At 38.8% G+C, this 20,131-nt stretch overlaps 1 protein-coding gene across 2 annotated transcripts; it reads left to right on the top strand.

Moving 5' to 3' along the window:
- Positions 1-2,984: 2,984 nt before the first annotated feature.
- On the top strand, positions 2,985-10,602 carry si:ch211-261d7.6 (zinc finger protein 91). Of its 2 annotated transcripts, XM_053494947.1 has the most exons (3): positions 2,985-3,611; positions 4,865-9,158; positions 9,949-10,602. In XM_053494947.1, exons 1-2 carry the CDS (start codon positions 3,257-3,259, stop codon positions 9,145-9,147), a joined length of 4,638 nt encoding a protein of 1,545 aa, XP_053350922.1. In that variant the 5' UTR covers positions 2,985-3,256; the 3' UTR covers positions 9,148-9,158; positions 9,949-10,602. The 2 variants fall into 2 exon arrangements, with proteins under 2 accessions (XP_053350922.1, XP_053350921.1); XM_053494946.1 differs by having other exon boundaries at positions 4,865-10,602.
- The last annotated feature ends 9,529 nt before the right edge of the window (positions 10,603-20,131 follow it).

Genomic DNA, 20,131 nt, shown 5'->3' with positions numbered 1-20,131 from the left:
CGTTGCATTTTTTCACTGCCTGCAGCCAAGTTGTTTTTTTCAAAGCCTTGTTTTCAATAAAAACTATTTACGTCTGAGTAGTAATGAGTGACAAAGTGCTGCATCAGATCACCTGCACTCCACAATCACCAGATCTAAATTCAACTGAGATGATTTGGATCAAGTTGAACTGGAGCGTGAAGGAAAAGCAACCAAGCAGTACTTAACAGGTCTGGGAACTCGCTTGATTGAGGGAATACAAAGCGTGTGTAAAGCTGTGATCGAAGCAAAAACTAAAAAAAAAAAAAATCTAAAACATTTTGTTATTTTACGTTTTTGTTGACTTCATGATTCTGTATTTGTTCTGTCATAACTTCAACGTCCTCAGTATTAACATACAATGTTATACAAGGGTACAACCAATAAAATAAAGAAAAAACATTGAATAAGATTGGGTTTCCAAACATTTGACTGGTAGTGTGTATAAATACGTTTGTATTCAAAAGTTAGTACCCCCTCTTTTATTTCTGTTTGCGCGCGCGCACGTGTGTGTAAAAACATAAAAAAAATCATGTGATCATAGCGAGCCTTGGTATTAGGCAAATTTATCCTCAGACGAACAACATATAACATTTTTTTTTACTAAGTAGCCCACTAGTGTTTCAACATTTTTTAAGAGGGTAAGTTGTAGCTAGGTGCAACTGAAAATACCCTTTTACAATCTTGCTCATATCGCAAAACCCGCCTGTGCAATATTGTTAATTAATACCTAGTACTGAACTGTGTTCAATTTTATTACATTTTTAGGAAAAAGTACTTATCATTACTTATACGTAATTATTTAATTGCCCTTATAATTATTCTACTTTTAAGTATTTCTGCTGAGAAAACAAAAAGTGTAATGCAAGTTTGTAGAAATGAAGTTTCATTCACAACTTTTTGTTGAAGCTTGCTCATTTTAGATAACTTGCAGGAACCAACATGCATGCCTAAAGAGCTGAAAAGTTCAAAATTGAATAACATGCAGTACAACTGTGAACAAAATGCCTCAAAGGAATCCTATCTGTGTGTGTGGATAGAGAGATGTATTTGCCTTAAGCCTAAAAGTCTTGAGGTTTGTAACTAAATGCGTGAGCAAAAGGTATGAAAACAAACACGCGAAATGAGGTGCTGTATAAAAATGTAACCGCTCCCTCAGACAACATGGAGGATCAATCCCACGATGCAACACGATGTCACTTCCTAAACCATAAATTATTATTAGCGTTACGACACGGCAGTATGTGCGTTCACATATGTTGTAATTTATAGGAATATATACAAAAGATTGCTTAATATATAGTTAAAATAAAGAGTCTGTTCATTAAGTATGGTAACATTTTGAAGTCATGTTTGTTTACAGAAGACTATACTGGAATATCTCTAATTTATAAAAAGAAATGCTTTTTTATTATAACAATTGTCTGTACCGCCAATGAACCGCTGGATTACGTCGCTAGAAACGGCCGGAAGTCCATCACGGTGTTGTCATTTTCCACCTGTTTTCGGAAGTGTTGTTTTGGATTGGTTAATAGCTCACATTAGCAGCACGCGCACAGGTGGGTTTGTATTATTAAAGCAACACAGTGTAAGGGTGCTAGTATAGGAAATATCGATAAGTACCTTAACACAACTTGAACCCAATAAGAATAAATACATTTAAGAGCAATTAAGGGTATCTTTCATCAAATTAATAATTTTAAACCAATTTAATTGCAATTAAAACTGCATTCTGAATGTATGCTGGTAAGCATTTTGACTACTTAATGTAAGTTGTCTTTATTATGGAAGCAACGGTGAAGAATTTACATGATAAACTCATGTCATTTCTTTCATTGTTTATACAATATTTATCTTAAATTCTCAATATTTTACTCTCTATCTCTGTCATTTATGAAAAGGAGAAATTCAAAGGCATTTATATGGAGCAATTTATTAGCTAAAATAGTAATCAAATATCAAAGTTGATGAAACAAAAACAGCACAACGCAACATGCCTCCTGTGGTACTTTAATTAAAATGTTAGGGACATATTAACACAAATCTATTTTGTATCCAACTATGGATTTATTTATTGTTTTTATAAATGCATCAGTCGGTGATGACTGTGTTGATTGTGTTGATTTAATTTTGTCAGCAAGAAATGTTTAAACTTTGAGCATGTTTCACTGGATTGCATCAATTTTGCTGCAACTATAAAAACTCTAACAACTACTGTAACAACTGCAGCTACTGTAACAACTCTAACTACTACTGGAACAAATGTAACTACTGTAAAAACTGTAATACTATTGTAACATAACAACTGTGCCTTATGTAACAAGTCTAACAACTACTGAAACAACTGTAAAAATACTTTAACAACTGTCGTACCTTAATTAAAATGTTAGGAATATGTTAATACAAATTTATTTAATGAAGCATTTTTTACTGGATAGCCTTGATTTTGCTGCAACTGTAAAAACTGTAACAACTACTGTAACATCTATAACAATTACATGACAATTATTAGTAGTGTACAATTGCGTTTTATGCATGAATGCATAGAAAATAAAATAGGCCAATTAAATATAAATTAAACAGTCACTCTCTTTTGGACGAAACAAAAACAGCACAACGTAACATTCCTCCTGTGGGACTTTAATTGAAATGTTAGAAATATGTTAATACAAATCTATTTTGTATCCTTTTGTATTTTGTATTGCACTAATTTTTTAAGTGCATTCGAATATGTTTCACAGATTAGCGTGAATTTTGCAGCAATTGTAACAACTGTGACAATCGTACAGTACAATTATTAGTATGGATGAATGAATAGAAAATAAAATTAGTCAATTTTATATAAATTAAACAATCGTTCCCTTTTAGGGAAACAAAAACAGCACAATGCAACACTTCTCCTGTGGTACTTTAATTAAAATGTTAGAAATATACGAGAATTCTTTACATCACACTTTACTGGATAGCGTCAATTTAGCTGTTTCTCTGGCGCCCCCTAGCGGACGTTTAAACCTGGACGCCTGTTTCCTGTGTAACCAATCCTGGCGCAGAAAAAAAGGGATTATTCGGAATAGCGGTGTTACGAAGTAGCGCTCCTCCTCTTGACTCTGATAATAGGTCCTTTCCCGCGAAATGCACCGTGTGTTTCCGTGAGAGCGGCACAAAGGGAGGGAGGAGGCAAGGAGGAAGAGCGAGAGAGATCTAGAGCGAGGGAGGGAGAGAAAGCTCCCTGAGCAACATGGCTGCTGTTTACTTGGGGAGGCAAACCAGGTTGCGAGAAAACGTCGAGAAGGCGTCGTCGGAAAATGAACCCGACTCGTGCGCGGAGCGCAGCGCAGACCCAGCACGCCCTGGTGAAGCACTGTGTGCGGAGAGCCGCGCTGCGGGACAGGCTGTAAGAACCGGCGCTCCCGCACCCGAGGCCCAGGAGCACGCAGAAGTTGCGGCATTAACGAGCGCATCGGTGCCTGCTATAAGGATAAAGGAAGAGCCGGCCGAGGAGGGTGAATACGTGACCGTGCACGTGGACGATGTCGGTGAAGAGGGTTGGGAAGAGCAGTCGGACAGAGGGGAAGATTTCGGACGTGATGAGGGTAAGTGTGCATGAGGGCCACCGGAACACCGCCTCTCTACCAGCTTTGTGCATTAAACATTTTATTTTTATTTTTTATTTTCAAGGTTTAAATGTTTGAATATTGCAACTGCGAACATTGATCATACTGATCAATAGATGACATCAAAGGGAGCTATATAAATGTTGCTGTGTAATACACACGCGTGGACATGATTACTGAACCAGAGCTCAGGTCGAAGGATTGACCGTTGGTTATTATTTAAAATAAATAAATAAAACACTTTGTTTCTATTGTGTTTGATCAGAAGTTCTGTTTAACACTTGCACGTGTTTTTGTTTCTAGCACATACATTTCAAATAAGAGAATATGCAAGTGGTATCTAAATATTGGTCATGTGTTTCACTATAATTATACAACAGTTTAACTGTAAAATAATTGTAACTAAACAAAAATGAAATTATGCGAGGTTAAAATTAAACTGGGGCAAAGTTTTACGACCAATATCTGGCAATTAAGAAAATAATGGTCACGTGGATTAAGTGCCCTCTGTTGACGTGCCGCCGTGCAGCATGGGAAGTGTAGTTTTATGTACACTGTAACACATGATACTGTGCTTCCTTTCAGGTAATCAAGCTGACTCGCATCAGATAGTATGCGGATGTTAAGTAAGTCAGGTGGAGATTTTGAAATGCAGTGTAAGGAAAAATGGGTGAAGTTTTAAAATAATAGAAAATTGCAAAACTGAACTACTTTTACATGTTTACTTTGATCTGAAAGAGTTTGTTTATACCACATTATAATTTGTTCCACAGTGCGGTTCAATGAATAGAACCTGATTGGTCAGGATGTGTGTGTTATGTTTCACATCGTACAGCTTGGAAAATACTTTTTGCTGTCAGAGATGGTTTAATATTAATACGCTTGTTCTAGTAAGTTATTGTTTTTATAGTAAGAGTTACTCTGCACATAATCTTCGAATAATAATCATTTGTTAAATTTTTTTTGTTAAAAAAAGTATAATTGGTCATTTATTATAACTGATTTGTAACAGTCATGGTATGCCTTAAATGTCCATTTATAAAGTTTACATGGTAATTGATTGAAAATCGCTGCATAACACAGTCCTAATGCTCAGATGTAATATTTGATTTTTTTTGCCGAGTTGTTTACATATCGTTAACCTATGATGTGCTTTACAGAAATTGGATTCTTTTCCTATTCATCTGCAAACAGGATTCTTCCTGACATTTTCTTTTTTTTTCTGTTTTTAGGAGATTGGTCATTTTGCGGTGAAGAAAAGAGCGAGGCTTTTGGGAGCAAGGAGGCGTACCTGGAGCACCGCCGGGAGCACACCCATGACGGCCCCATAGTCTGTTTGGACACTGACTCCGAGTGGGACAATTTGCTCGTCTCCACAGACGGAGGTCATCAAACCTTGTGTTGTGCTCTGTGCGGTTGCAAATTTTCAAACTCAAAAGAGTTTTTTACTCACCAGCTCAAACACCGTAATGACATTATTAAGCAGGAATCATTGGTGGAAACTGGTGAGGGTTTATCCAAACAGAAGTCTTTTGAGTGCAAAGAGTGTGGTAAAACTTACTCATCAGTCGGCCAATGCCTTAATCATGAGCGTTCACACAAGCAGGCCTCAAAATCTGTTTTCCATCAGTTGGCCCATTTGAAGAAAAAGTCCTTCCAGTGCCCCACCTGTGGCCGTTCTTACTCTCGTGCATCAGCTCTCGATGCGCATCGCCGTTGTCATGAAGAGAAGCTGTTCAAGTCGAGAAACAGTGAAGGGGAAAAACACCTAGCTGAGGAAGTTACAGTTAAAAATGAACCAGAGCAAACTGACACAATTTCTGAACAGTTAGATGAGTCTCCGAAAAAACTTTTTGAATGCTTGGACTGTGGAAAATCTTTCCGCACTATGTGCGGCCTCGGGACACACCAGCGTTTCTCTGTCAACTGTTCGAGCACTACAGTTAAGGGGCGTGGCAAGCGATCGTTTGACTGCACTGAATGCGGAAAGACGTTTCACCGTCCCATGGCAATGGCATGCCATCAACGTTGGCATAAAAGACGAGAGCAGCTTCCCGGTAATGAGCAGCCGTTCAAGTGTAAGGAATGTGGCAAGGCTTTTATTTCGGCCACATTCTACAACAAACACGTACGATCGGCTCATAGCGAAGAGACGCCAGCCAAGAGTTTCCTTCATCAAGTCTTTCAGCTGCAGAAGAAGGCTTTTGAATGTCAGGAATGTGGCCGACGATTTTCTCGTGCTTCTGCCTTGCATTCACATCAGCTCTGTCATACCGATGAGTTTTGTGACATTATGGAGGGGAGTTCTCAGAAGTTCTCTGCTGGACAAACAGTTGTGCCTTTTCAGAATATCCAAGACAGGGCTTCTTATTTCACTGGAGGTAGAGTGCATTCACAAAACATCGTTCAAACTAATGATCTAGTAAAAGAATTTAAGCATGATGGAACAGCTAGCACAGAAGGGCTTAAAGGAGATGATTTTAAACCTGTCATAATGGCAGCTTCTGATAGTCATACACACGACTATGGCCCCCAACAAAACCCTGATCTCGAGTTATTATGTGAATCAGACCAGGAGGAAAAAGACTTGAATTTAACCCCGGAAAAAGAATCTGTAAACCTTTTGCAGCCAGAAGATCCAGAGAACGATGTGAACGTTATGCAGATAGACTGTCTGAATTTCAGCAAGGCATCAGGAGAAACAGAGACGGACCAAAATCCTTCACCGGAGGATAAGAAGTATGAATGCTCAGAGTGTAATCGGACATTTGATAAGGCTGGATCTTTGCGTTGTCACATGTTATGGCATACAGGAGGAATAGGGAAGAAATCACGTTTCCGGAGAAAGCTTAAAATGGCAAATCCAGTCAAAAGAATTTCGATGAAATGCGAGATCTGTGGCCATGAAAGTTTCACTAAGACTTCTCATTACGTTCACCTGGCAAAACATGAAGACCGAAAACCTTACAAGTCGATTCAATACCAGCTTGCAACTTTGCAGAAAAACAGCTTTAAGTGTGATATATGTGGAATGCATTTCTCGCGCCTCTCTGCCCTACAGTCTCATCAGCAGCATCACAACAAAGTAAAGAAGCCTTACGAATGCGACAGGTGTGACAAAAGCTATTCGAACCTCAGTACTCTTAATAACCATCAGAAGGTTTGCACTGGTAAAGGAACGCTTTCAACCTGTTCTCACCGTGACGACAATAAAAAGACAGTGCAGTTTAATCCGAGTAAGACACTACTGGGTCCTAAAGTTCACCATTGTAAAAAATGTAAGAAAGGATTCTGGTCTACGGGAGCTTTGTTTCATCATAAACAGTATCATCCGCAATGTGCCGATATTACCACAAACAGTTCCGAAGACACTGGTAATTCTGAAAATGGGCACATAAGACGCAAGAGACGAGGTCGTAAGAGAGGTATGATGAGCAGTTCCAATCACACACCTCGGGTAATGCCTAGTCGCATCAAGTCAAAATTGTATAAATGTGATGTTTGTGAAAAATCCTATCGTGTTATAGGCTGCTTTCTTAAACATAAGCTTATTCACCAAACCCAAGCTACCCAGCCTCCAGTAAAGTCATTTGACTATCAGGTTAAACATATGCAGAAGAACGTGCATCGTTGTCCTGATTGTGGGAAAAAATTTTCACGAGCCATGGCCCTTCAGTTCCACATGAGAAGCCATGGCTATGAAACCGGCCTTCCAGTGGAAATGGAACAGTCTAATGGCTCTCAGTGCCCAGTCTGCCATGCTGTTTTCACTTGTGAGTCATCATTAAAAATGCATAGAAAACGCTGTTCAAAAGCAAAACGGAAGCAGAAAGAGATTAATCAAGAAAAGGAATTGGATCCCAGTGCACCGAAAGACGATGTTCGAAACGAGGCGTGTGAAGATGTGGACGACATTTCTGAAAACAAACTCAAAACACCATCCTTTACCTCTGACATGAAATATTCCTGTAATGACTGTGGCAGAGGCTTTTCTGTTATTGGTGCACTTAATTTTCATAAAAGAATACACCGCAAATCATCCACTTCCGTGGAATCACTGTCTGAACATGTAAATGAGTCTCCTGTCAAACTTGAAGAACCGACAGGAAAGGCTCTGTTTTATTGTTCTGAATGTGGGAGGAAATTTTCTACAAATTCTGCCCTTGGAACACACCGGAGATGGCATAAGGACAAGAAATTAGCCCGATTTATATTAAAAAGTAGTAAAATGTCAAGGAAAACCATGGAGAATGGTCCTTTTTTATGTAATTTGTGTGGGAAGGGATTCTTCTATCTATGTGTCCTCCGTCGCCACCAAAAATATCATCCGCCGATTGTGGCCCAGCCGGACCCCGAACTAAATCTTAAAATTACTGAACTTCTCAGTGGTGATTCTCCGAAGAGAAACCTGAACTGCCCGGACTGCGATGCATCTTTTAGTAGTGGATCTCTCTTAGCAGACCACTTTGCCTCCCATCATACCAAGCTACCTGAGGTTGAACCAAAGCCACAGGTTCATGAGCCCGACCTAAGTAGAGTACAAGTATCAGATCAACCTATTAAACCAATCGCAAATCCATCCAAAGCTGAAATCGGAAAAGACAAACCAAAGAAGAAAAACTACTGTCTCCAGTGTAACAAGAAATTCATCAACGCAAGAGGTCTCCGTGCACACAAATGGCAGAAGCACAGGCGGCCCAGAGGACGACCACCAGGTAGCGTTAGTGGTGGAATAAAACCCTTCCCTTGCTTACACTGTGAGAAGCGCTATGGATCGCTAGGATCCCTGCATAACCATCAACGAATCTGTAGTGCAACCAATAGAAGTCCTGCACAACCAAATAAACCAGAGGTAGTAGAGGAGCAGCCATCGCAGCAGAGACCTTTAGAGTCCGGTACAAAGTGCCTTTTTAAATGTCAGAAATGTGGTAAAGCTTTTCCCAGTGAAAAGCAATTGGATGCCCATAAAGAGGCAGCAAGGACGCGTCCTCACTGTTGCGCGCTGTGCTGTCGTGGCTATTGGACAGAATCTCAGCTACAGCAGCATCTCATTTGGCACGATGAAGTACGACGGCGTCTCCCAACCGAGCTTCGTTACAGGCTTAACAGCTCTGTAGCATCGGGATCTTCAGCTACACTGCAGGTCTCAAGCACGAACTTGGCATCCCCAGCAAAGCTACCTTCAACTGCTGCTAACCTGCAAATGAACAAAAATTTCAAATGTCACCAATGCAACAAGATGTTTCTTTCCCCACAGGCACTCAAGGAGCACAAAGCTCTCCACAAGTGCACGGAGGCTTATTATTGCTCTCTTTGTCCAAAGACATTTGCTGAAATTGGGGAGCTGATCGAGCATCACCAGGAGTGTATGGGTGATGAAGAGGTAGAGGCGACCCCTTTACCTGCATCTTCCAGGGATACAGAGAGCCTAACATGCATTGAGTGTGGGATCTCTTTTAAACAGGAAACAGACTTGCATCAACATTACATCGATCATGCACGTGGAGAGTTTTGAGTTAGTCCGAGGTAGCTTAATTACACATCTCTCTTGCTTTGTTGAAAAATATTTAACTATTGTAGTTTTAGTGTGTGCAGATGATTTGGCTCCGTTAGTCTCCACTGTTATATGATAGCCTGTTATGTTACATTTGCTGCTCTTTAAACAATAGTAGTCTCATTTCTAATTATTTTTACACCTGCTATGTTTTCAATATCAGAACTAGTAGCAAATTAAAAAATTAGTTGTCATCAAGCATTTTCAAGCTTTGGTAATTATTTAATGAAAATCTGCAAGGGAAAGCAGCCCGTTCTACAGAAGAAGACTGTCTTGTAAATGTTCTAATGCTGTTGCTTCCTAGTTATTTAGCAACTCCTTGTGATTAATGAATAAAAAGTAGAGATATTATACATCCAAAGTCTAGTCCAAGATAATTTTTTTTAAAGCTTGTGGCATTTAAACAAAAATTAAGTTGTTACAGTGAGCAACAGTGAAGTTTGGAATGAATATTCTGTATGGAACAAAGCCCTTTATTTAGAGCTGAAAATATTTAACAGTATGTAATTTTCTGGACACCTTCATGCACCGGTGGTCCTGTCATTTACTGTATATAATAAGCTGGTTAATTAATTGCTTTTAAGTTTTGATATATATTAACATGTTAATAAGTAATGGTAATGACAAATGATGAAACTTCATTTTCAGATGACAAATTTGAATTAAACAAATAAAACAAACATCAGTAGACTTCATTATAATGAAGCGCTTTGACCAATGTAAAAATTTAATGGAAAATTTTGCCACATATTTGGGTTACAGGCTTCAAGGACTCTTCATGTGAATACACCAGGTGGACCATGTCTTTGGAGTAACTTTCTCTCCCCTTCCACACTTTAATGTAGACGTTTCAAGCTGCTGTAATTAATTTTGCAATTGTGCTGTACATATATGTTCCATGTAGATTCCTATTCATGGACTGTCATTGTTCAGTAACAGTGCATTATTATTATTTCATAACTGTGCTTACTCTGTGGTCAAATCTGACAGTACATACCCAAGTCAGATAAGTACAGGGTTAATGACGATGCCTTAAAAAACCTGAACTTATTTGTTTAAAAATGCTTTTAAATTATTAATTGCTTTATATATGTTTTTTTTTTTTTTTTTTAAAACATTTGGTTTCATGTTCAGTAAATTTTAGTTACAGTGAGTAAGCATTAAACTGAATGTAAATTTAAGAAAATTACGATTCACATACTGCATCTTTAATGATGTGATCACCTGTTCAAAATAAGACTTTTGTTTTGTTTTTTGTCCTCCCAGTGTAAAGTGACATAAAAACAGCTATCTCTTACAGAGAAACATAATGTGTAAGCTGTCTTTGGAAAAGAACTCTGTTGTAATTATGTGTAGTGTATGTAAACACATGAAATAATTCTATGAAGATGAGTGAATAAACCTCTAAATATGCTACGTGTTTTATGGTGCGCATTTTACATTAAAATAAACATTAGACAAGAGTATGAATTACAGTACAAAATGGTTTGTTTCAGCAACATAGAGTTTGAAAATGGATTTCTTTGTAGTTTACTGATTTGTTTAATTAATTGTATTTCTCCCTTAAATTTTCCTCTTAATTGCCATAGAGAACCTATGCTGTCCTAGAGCCCTAAGATTACCTCAAATTATGTCCGGTGCAGGTAGCAGTTTACTTATTGGTGTGGAGGGCAGTTTAAAATGGTAAGTAATAACCAAACAAATTATGAAACAACTTATAAAATGAGTCCTGTGTAGCTACATCATATGACTTAAAGTATGTGGGCACCTGTTCACACCCATTTGTGGGTTATGGCCTTAACTACACGCAACTATTCAGAATCTCTCCTCACTGGAATCATAGGGTGAAACGGGTGAGGGGGTTAAGTTAGAGCTATTCCAAGTGTCAATGACATGGCCTTTCAATATTGGTATGGAAGAAAAAGTTATTTTATTGGCCAGCAAAGAACCTTGATCTCAGCCCCACTTAAACGATTTAGAATGTATTAAAATGCAGACCGTGGAGCAAGTCCTCTCACCTGACACCAGTTCCCGTCCTCACTAAAGCTGATACATATTTCTACAGCCACACTCCAAAGTATCAGCGTTTAAATTATATTCCCTTCTCCTTTATACTAAATAACAATGTTAACTAATTTTATGTTCGAATACTACTGGACTTTTTCCTTTTCCCATTTTTTGTGCTTTTTCGGAGAACAACAAGCGGAATCCATTACTAACCAATTAAAACTCCAACACAGAGGTACGTTATCATGTCTACCCTTCAGCTTGTTCAGTGTGTAGAGTGCAGGATGTTACTGTATTTGTGATAGGTGTGTTAGTAAGCACTTTGATGGAGAAGATATTAAAGTTAGAGGAGCACATCCAGACTTTAAAAGGGGGTTAGAAAGCGCTAGAGCAGTGTTATTCACGTAACGGAAAGTCTGGGTGCCGCAGGCGGAGATAGCCAGCCCTCGACTCCGGCATTAGATCCCTCACAGCGGAGTGAGTAGGTGACGACTTGGCGGCATACTCGTTCAGCCAAAGATAAGGCTTGCCCACCAGATCACACCTCCTATGTGCTTCATGTGTCCAACAGGTGTGCTCTTCTTAGTAATACTGAGAGAACCCGCTGAGAAACCTGAAAGAGCTTTGGTTATAGGAGACTCTATACTGAGGCATGTGAAATTAGCTAGGCCTTAGGGGCAGTAGAGGTTAGGTGTATCCCGGGAGCCTGGGAACTGGACATAATTTGAGGTAATCTTAGGGCTCTAGGACAGCATAGGTTCTCTAAGATAGCTACATGCAGGAGCTAACAATATACACTAATATAAACTTTACAGAGGTTTAAATTAGCATAGGCGATGTCCGATGAAGTAGTACTCTGGTCGACATAGCTTACAGCAGGTTATGGTCGCTGAACCACTGGATGTCCAGGTGGTGCTCCGAAAATAATGTGGGCTTCATAGATAATTGGGGTACCTTTGAAGGCAAAGCTGGCCCGTTTGTGCGGGACGGTGTCCATCCCACTCAGGAAGGTGCTGCTCTCATTTCCTGTAGTACTGTATAGCGCATAGTCTCAGAAGAGGCCTAGTTAATCTGTGACAATCCAGAGCCCAGCCCAGGGGGCAGACAAACAGGCTAAACCAGCCATCTACTAGCTGCATCACTCAGGGTTCACTATATTGAGACTGTGTCTGTTCCTGAAGCTAAACCAAAAATTCAAAACACACTGAATACACAGCCAGCACCTCTAATCTGAAGCTAGGACTGTTAAATATTAGATCTTTCGCATCTACGGTAAAGCAATAAGTGTTAATGAAACTATCACAGATCAGGAGTTTGATATATTATGTTTAACAGAAACCTGGATTAAAGAGAACGAGTATGTAGCTCTAAATGAAGCTAGTGCTCCTGGCTACAGCTACATACACCTGCCTCGGCTAACTGGTAGAGAAGGAGGCGTCGCAGTTATTTACAATGATAATTTGTCTATCGTACAAAAACATGGATTTAAATTTAATGCATTTGAAGCTCTCTATAGTAACATAAAAAGTGTTTAAAATATGACAAATCTGAAGTCAGCTCAGTCAATCTCACTGATTATCATTTACAGACCTCCAGGGCCTTACTCTGAGTTTCTCTGTGAATTTGCAGATTTCCTCTCAAACCTAGTCGTTTCAGTAGACAAAGTGTTAACTGCTGGAGATTTTAATATTCATTTTGAGAATCCAAAAACCCTCTAAGAACAGCATTTATGTCCATACTGGACTCAGTAGGAGTAAATCAGTGTGTAGTAGGACCCACTCCTGGCAGGTCACACTTTAGATTTAATAATATTATTCGGATTAAGTATAAGAAATATCATCACAATTCCACAGTCTGAAACTATCTCAGATCACTGACTTGTCTCAATTAAGGTGTGTATAGTAATAATGTTCGCACAGCACCACGCTACGGCTTTAAAAATACATTTACATCAAATACCACACAGAGCTTTATCAATAATCTCTAAGAGTTATCAACTTTGATTGGATTGCCGTCTGACTTCACAGAACTTAATCTGAATATCTAAATATTTACAGTCAACATTTCGTTATACCTTAGATAATGTAGCTCCAGTTAAAAGAAAAATGATTAGGGAAAAGAAACTTGCTACTAATGACCACAGACGCACTTTAAATACAAACCGCTTTAAAATTAGAACGCCATCAAACTAAATAGTAAGTATTCCAAATAGCATGTAAGAAGAGCATCCTGAACTGTAAAAAAAAGCTTTCAGTGCTGCTAGATCGTTGTATCGCTCCACATTTAATGATAAAATAATAAAAAATAATCAAAGATTTTTATTTAATACCATAGCTAAATTAATTAAAAACAAGACCACTGCAGAAATCTCCACAACAACATACACTAGTGATGATTTCATGAACGTTTTCAATAACAAAATCATAAATCTTAGGCAAAAATTCAGGCTTTGAAACCAGACAAGCTTTGATACAGATGATAAACTAACCACACCACATCAGAACCTAGAATACTTTACTCTCCTTGAAGAGAGTGAACTAATTTCACTAATTTTTCTTCAAAATCAGCAACCTGTGAATTAGATCCGATACCGACACATTTTTTCAAGGAATTTGTACCAGCATTAACAGAACCCCTGTTGAAAATAATTAACTGTTCACGCAGCAGTGGGTATGTTCCCAAATCCTTTAAATTGGCAGTTATTAAACCGCTAATTAAGAAACCTGACTTTGACCCCTGTCAGCTGTACAATTACAGGCCGCTATTATAAACCTCCCCCTTATGTATCAGTCTGGATTTAGGCCTCATCACAGCACAGAGACAGCAGTTGTTAAAGTTAAACTGCTGACCTCCAATTGGCCTCTGATCAGGTTTGCGTCAGTATACTTGTGTTACTCAACCTCAGCTTTTGACACTATTGATCATAGTATTCTCCTTCACAGATTGGAAAATGTAGTAGGAATTAAGAGAACGGCCCTCTTGTGGCTCAGATCCTATTTGACTGATCGTTATCAGTTTGTAGATTTGAATGGTGACCATTCAGCATGTTTAAAAGTGGAGTTTTCCACAGGGTTCAATTTTAGGTCCACTGCTTTTTGCTTCTTTACATGCTTCCTCTGGGCAACTTAATTCAGAAGCACGGTATTAGTTTTCATTGTTATGCTGATGGCACACAGTTAAAGGTCTTAGCAAAACCAGACGAGAAAAAACAGTTTACTAAAGTTGAGCAATGTGTGCAGGACATAAGAGATTGGATGTTAATTAACTTCCTTCTGCTTAATCCTGATAAGACAGAAGTTTAAGACATAGGACCCCAAGCAGCTAGAAGTAACCTATCTGATCACACTGTAACTTTAGATGACCTTTCTGTTCCATCCAAGTGCCACAGTGAAAGACCTTTTGAAGCACATGTAGATAATATTACCAAGATAGAATTCTTTCACCTCAGAAATATTGCTAAGATAAGAAATATATTGTCACTAAATGATGCAGAAAAACTAGTGCATGCTTTTTTTCACCCCTAGGTTGGGCTATTGTAACACCTTCCTGTCTGGCTGTTTAACTAGGTGCATAAACAAGCCTAAGGATGTGTGTGGTGACTGGGGACAGATCCACTTTCCGCTTTCTCACAAAGTATGATGCAGATCAATCCCTGCTATCCGTCTCACCCAAATGAGGATGGGTTCCCTGTTGAGTCTGGTTCCTCTCAAGGTTTCTTAAACTTAAACTATTTTTTTGAGTGTGTAAAGCTACTTGCAATGTCAATGTTAAAAACACTATACAAATAAAATAAAATTAAATTCAATTTAAAGTCTAGTAGAAAGACTTCCCAGAAGAGTGCAGGCTGTACTTTCAGCCATAAAGTGCAGGACAAAAACAGTCTGCGCAATTTCCACCCAGGTGCATGAATTTCTAAAAAGGTCCAATCCTTAGAGCCTCTCTGATGTAAAGAGATATTTTATCTTTGGAGGTACTTTCTTGTCCAAAACGTTAATAATTACCACCTTATGAAATACAGCAAAATTTTGGTACCACTTAAATGATTTACTGTTTATCCTAAAGGATTATTATTTCTAGGTCTTCCCATATATGCTCAATGGCTTGCCTAAGTATTTACCCTCTTGAGTTTTGATTGTCATGTATCTACTATACATAATCCATATTTTTGTTGCAAAGGGGAGTCTTGATTACAAAGAAGGTTGGCTCCATGCTGTAATGTTGTTTATGCCAAATTCAGACCCTACCATCTGAATGTCACAGCAGCAACTGAGATTCACCGGACCAGGCATTGTTATAAAAATAACATTTTACATCTTCTACTTTTAACATGTTGTGCATTCAGAGATGCTCTCCAGCATAACTCTGTTGTAACAAGATGTTATTTGAGTTACTTTTCCCTTTCTGTCAGCTCAAACCAGTTATTCTTCTATGAGCTATGACATCAACAAAGCATATTTGCTTAGAGATCTGACGCTTATTACATATTTTCTCTTTTCAAACAATTCTCTGTAACTTGTAGAGATGGTTATGCATCAAAAAAAGAGTAGATCAGCAATTTTTTAAATACTCAGATCAGACCATCTGGCACCAACAAACATACAATGTTCAAGGTCACTTAAATCACCTTTCCTCCCCATTCTGACGCTTGGTTTAATTAACAGCAGATTGTCTTGACAATGTCTACATGCTCAAATGCATGGAGTTGGTCCCATGTGATTGGACAACTATATATTTGCGGTAACAAGCAGTGCAACAGGCTCATAATTAAGTGTACATATATGAACACATAAAATCCTTGGTATACCAGAAAAAGTTAAAGCACAAACAGCTTTTCACAGAATGCATTCAAGAATTGGAGGAGTCACTTCATGTGTTTACTAAGAAATGGCAGTCATGTAGAGGATGATTTTAATAAAGCTTTTAAAAAAATATTTTGCTAAAAAAGCGGTACTTTTGGGTTGTCTTTTACGTCTAAATGAAATGTAACCTGACAATCACACACATATGTTGGCCTTCCCTTGTCATAAAAGATGAAAGGACACACTTTTTGTGTTCATTGATGAGGGCAGTCATGAAGGTCATACCACATCCAAACTATAATGCATGATAATGGCTTCATGCTGTTGTAGCCCCTAAATTTTAACCAGTATGTGTAGCCTATTCCTCTGGCATCCACTTGTGCAGGGGCAGATGAGCATTGCCTGGTTTTTGGCGGTGAAAAATTGATATGGCAAGTAAGGTAACAGTAAGACAAAAATAAACTCAGCAAAAAAAGAAACGTCCCTTTTTCAGGACTGTGTATTTTAACAATAATGTTGTAAAAATCCAAATAACTTTACAGATCTTCATTGTAAAGGGTTTAAACAATGTTTTCCATGCATGTTCAATTAACCATAATCAATTAATTAACATGCACCTGTGGAGGCCTGTACCCTGGAGCGGGATCGATTTGGAGGTGGAGGGGGGGCTGTCATGGTCTGGGCCGGTATATCACATCACCATCGGACTGAGCTGGTTGTCATTGCAGGCAATCTCAATGCCTTGCAGTACAGGGAAGACATCCTCCTTCCTCATGTGGTACCCTTTATGCGTGCTCATCCGGACATGATCCTTCAGCAGGATAATGCCACCAGCCATACTGCTCGTTCTGTGCGTGAGTTTCTGCATAACAGCAATGTCAGTGTTCTGCCATGGCCAGTGAAGAGCCCGGATCTCAATCCCATTAAGCACGTCTGGGACCTGTTGGATCGCAGGGTGAGGGCTAGGGCCATTTCCCCCAGAAATGTCCAGGAACTTGCAGGTGCCTTGGTGGAAGTGTGGGGTAACATCTCACAGCAAGAACTGACAAATCTGGTCCAGTCCATGAGGGGGAGATGCACTGCAGTACTTCAAGCAGCTGGTGGCCACACCAGATACTGACTGGTACTTTTGATTTTGAGCCTCTCTTCATTTAGGGACACATTGTGAAACATTTTTAGTTTACTGAAAGTAAAAACAGTTGAAAGTCAGAGGACATTTCTTTTTTTGCTGAGTTTAGTTGTGAAACCTAATAGAAAAATTTCACCAAGTGATACTTTGTAACAGGGCACTGGCACAGTGGGCAATAATTAAGGGCTTATCCAAGCTCTGAAGCCTTTTTGGTGCACAACCCAGATATCTTTCAAAATAGATTCAAAATCATTATCAGAAGCCAGAAAATGATAGTCCCTTTAGTTTATCTTACTTTATTTAAGCCAATAAGGAGTTCTTGTCTTTGCCCTTTTTTCAGAACAAGCCTCTGTTCAGCTCCACGGTTGTAGTGGCGGCTCCTGAGAGAATATTTAATTCTACAGTGTTGTAAGGGAAACTTCATTCTTTGCCCTGACATTCAGTGTACTTCTTATTATTTTATTATATAAATGTCCTTTGGCTTTTCTGGTCATCTAATACTTCTAACAGTTTCTGAGGGTTCTCAGGTTTTCTCAGACTGTACTTGTCATTTTAATTAAACTCCTATGTGTTGTTACAGACTGCAATTCTCTTCTTCTCTGTTTTTAACTATGTTTGAAACTGTGCACCCTTAACTGTTATGTGATGAATGTGTGATAAAACACGGTATTGCAATTTCCCCCATCCTGTCATTTCCAAAGGGAAGCCAGGCTGAGTTGGATTCAATTTCTTTTTTTTTTTCAAAAAAATCGAAAGATTAACCAATCAGAGTATTGTTCAACTGTAAGAAGTCAGAGTGAAATTGGCTTACTTGATAAAATGATTACGAAATATTAACCAATAAAGTGAGATTACCTTCATAGCACCATCAAACTGTGTAGCCAGACGAACTGCTACTACTTCACCGTTAGCAATCATTAGAAAGTGCAATTTTGGGGAAAAGAGATTTTGAATTATTAAACACCAGATTGACAAATTGACAGGGAAAAATGGGGTATTTGGACTTTCAGTGAAGAACATGAAGTGCTAAATTTCAGCTGTTGTTTTGATGGCCCTTATATTGATTATTGTGCTTTACGTGACTGGATTAGCAGTATATGTTAATTTACTGGTGTGGTCACTGTTAAAACACAGAAAATACTGCATATGGAAAGAATTTGTTTGTCAAGTTCACAACACAGGGTTTATAGGTCATAAGTTTACATTTAGGCATTCGGCAGATGCCCTTTTACAAAGCAACTTATATTTTTATCTCTTTAAGAAATAAGGGCCCAACAGTGGTAACTTAGTGGTTGTGGGGTTTGAACTCAGGACCTTCTGAACTATAGCCCAATGCCTTAACCACTCAGCTACCCCTGGCCAGGTGATTAAATTGTTGCTTCATACATTAATTGGAAGGAAGTTGCATGAATTAAATGTTGAGAACCCTGTGAGAGAGTGTGTAAATGCAAGCATTGGCTAGAATATGTGCACATACTGTACATGTGCAGATGTGTAGCAGCCTGTCTAAAACAACAGGAATCTGCATAATGCAATTTTGTGTAAAAATCCTACCAGTGTTCTGAAAGTTTTTCTGGTTGTTAAAGCAGCGGCATATGATGTGCAACACACATGCACACGCTGTAATTAAACAAAAAGAATATGAAGGTTGTCTCAGTTGGCTTTCTCAGAAAATTTCCCCATGCCAAGGTCTGTTCTGCTGTGTTTTGTTGTCCTGCCATCATGTGACTAAGCAGAGACTGTTGGTTGTGGTGAGTGAGGAATGGCAGAGAGAAACAGGAGTTATTTTATGGATGTTAATAAAAACATTGCTAACTGCGATGTGTTTAGAAAGGCTATTCACCTCTGTTACAACACCACCAATTTATACAAATATATTAATATGATATAGAAAACTCCAAGCTGCAACTGAAACAAGGAGAGGAGTCAGTAGTATAGTGTCATTTCAGGAAGGCAAAGAATATTCAGGTAACTAATATATAGTGGTGAGAGTAATATGTTGAGAGTCATGTATGATCTTTAGCATGAGTTCTTGATACTTTAGCACACTGATTAAATATAGACGATATTCATAATGCATTCGCCTCATTAATGATGATACACTGCTCTCCACTGCAGGAAAGTATTGGATATATCGATTCCAAATCGTGCAGTATCGCCCATCCCTATCTTTCTCTACATCGACTTTCTTTTAATATACAATACAACAGTACCACATAGTGGTCCAGAATGGCATAACCCCATTAGGAAGACACAATAATGTGCAAATATTTAACTATAAATGGCTGAAATTCATCAAACTTAATATATGCATAGTCAGGGAATTTATGGCGATTCTGCCAATCATTTATGTATTTGTTTTTTAGTCCAAGTACTGGAGAAACAGATGAGTCTTGAGTCGTCGTTTAAAGATAGTCAAAGTCTCTGATGTACGGACATCTAGAGGAAGTTCATTCCACCACCTAGGTGCCAGAACAGAAAAGAGCCTAGATGAATGCCACCCTCGATCCCTGAGAGATAGTGGGATGAGGCGAGCAGTGCTGGAGGATCGGAGGGTGCAGTGCGTGGTGGTACATGACACGCCAATGGTTTGCCTCCTACCAAGACAATCAGTTGTATAAAGTGACATAGATGGGATTCATATCTGCTCCATGCAGACTCTCCACTGGTGTCCCACAACACTTAGTAGTTCTGTTCTCCCTCTATTCTTAATCATTTGGTGAAGTTATATCCTCACCCAGCTTTTCATACCATTGTTATGTGCATGACACTTACATCATTATTTCTTTTTCTCCCTCAGACACTTAGGATTCCACCTGGATCTCAGCATGTCTGGCAAAGGTCAGATACTGGATTGCATCTTGTCTACTAAAACTTAATCTCAGTAAAACTAAACTGCTGCTTAACTGTTGATTCATCCCACTGTCAGGATCTAGCATTCAGATTCCTCCCTTAAGCTTGGAGTAACTCTGGACAATCAACTGTCAATCAACAATTATTTTCTCCTAAC

This window comes from Clarias gariepinus, chromosome 4, assembly GCF_024256425.1.
Source record: "Clarias gariepinus isolate MV-2021 ecotype Netherlands chromosome 4, CGAR_prim_01v2, whole genome shotgun sequence".
Classification (NCBI taxonomy): Eukaryota; Metazoa; Chordata; class Actinopteri; order Siluriformes; family Clariidae; genus Clarias; species Clarias gariepinus.
Note: the sequence above shows the minus strand (reverse complement) of the source record. Positions and strands in the feature narration are given on the sequence as shown.

Bases quoted from the DNA above. Each gene is read 5' to 3' on its own strand.
- si:ch211-261d7.6 (XM_053494947.1), top strand. From the start codon at position 3,257: ATGGCTGCTGTTTACTTGGGGAGGCAAACCAGGTTGCGAGAAAACGTC. The intron at 3,612-4,864 runs GTAAGTGTGCAT...TTCTGTTTTTAG, and splicing joins AGATTTCGGACGTGATGAGG to GAGATTGGTCATTTTGCGGT.